The sequence below is a fragment of the Etheostoma spectabile genome, chromosome 17 (genome assembly GCF_008692095.1).
Source record: "Etheostoma spectabile isolate EspeVRDwgs_2016 chromosome 17, UIUC_Espe_1.0, whole genome shotgun sequence".
Classification (NCBI taxonomy): domain Eukaryota; kingdom Metazoa; phylum Chordata; class Actinopteri; order Perciformes; family Percidae; genus Etheostoma; species Etheostoma spectabile.
In genome coordinates, this window is record NC_045749.1 from 1,972,625 (window position 1) to 1,973,525 (window position 901).

Sequence of the window (901 nt, forward strand, 5' to 3'; positions counted from 1 at the left end):
TATTAACAAATATTGTCTTTATCTCAATTTTAAACTATTGAGATAACATATGTTTAGGCAATGCATTCAGTCTCTAAGGTTATAATTCATGTTAAAAATCCACTTTGGAAAAACACATAAGTGGTCATATCCAGAATAATTTACTGAATTGAGTCAGGAATGCATGTTAATCACAGAAAATAAGGTAAGGCCATTGATTTTCAGGTACAAAAAAATGTATACTTGCCCCATTTTTCTTCTTGTAAAAATTTGAAATGGGTCAATTTGACCCAAATTCCAGACAAGGGTTAAGGGGAACTGAGATGAAATTGAGCCCGAAACTGAATATCTTTGACATTTGAGGCAACATTTGGGGCTTTGGGAAACACTGATTTGTATTTGTCACAATTTGCTGACATTTTAGAAACCAAACAACTAATCCATTCATCCATAAAAAAATCCACGGATTAATTAACAGTGAGAATAATCATTAGTTGCAGCCCTAATGCAAACATCCTGGTTGGGGAAAGGTTTTGTTGTGTTTGTTCAGAGTTCTCTCTTCAAATTTAAAGTTTTTAAGTACATTGGCGATGTGCACTGTGCACTCCCTGCAGCTCTCATCCTTGTTACATTGAGGCCTCTTTTGCAGCAAATGCGATACTTATACAGTATATGTGTGTGTCTATGTGTTGCTCCAGGTGTTTCTGGGACGTGGTGTTAGCCTTCCCTCTGGAGCTACAGAAGAAGCTGCTCCACTTCACCACAGGAAGTGACCGCGTTCCCGTCGGAGGAATGGCCGACCTCAACTTCAAAATCTCCAAGATCGACGTTCCAATTGACTGGTAGGTTCCAGAAGAACTGAGAGATTGGCTTCTGACAACTTTGTACATTAAACATCGTACATATATATATATATATATAT

General features: G+C 37.5%; 1 protein-coding gene across 1 annotated transcript in view; it reads left to right on the forward strand.

The window, feature by feature from the left end:
• Positions 1–901, forward strand: part of hectd2 (HECT domain containing 2) — a 62,047-nt gene that overhangs the window by 56,628 nt on the left and 4,518 nt on the right. The window contains 1 exon segment of the mRNA XM_032541664.1: positions 678–821. Coding sequence (XP_032397555.1) covers positions 678–821 — 144 coding nt within the window.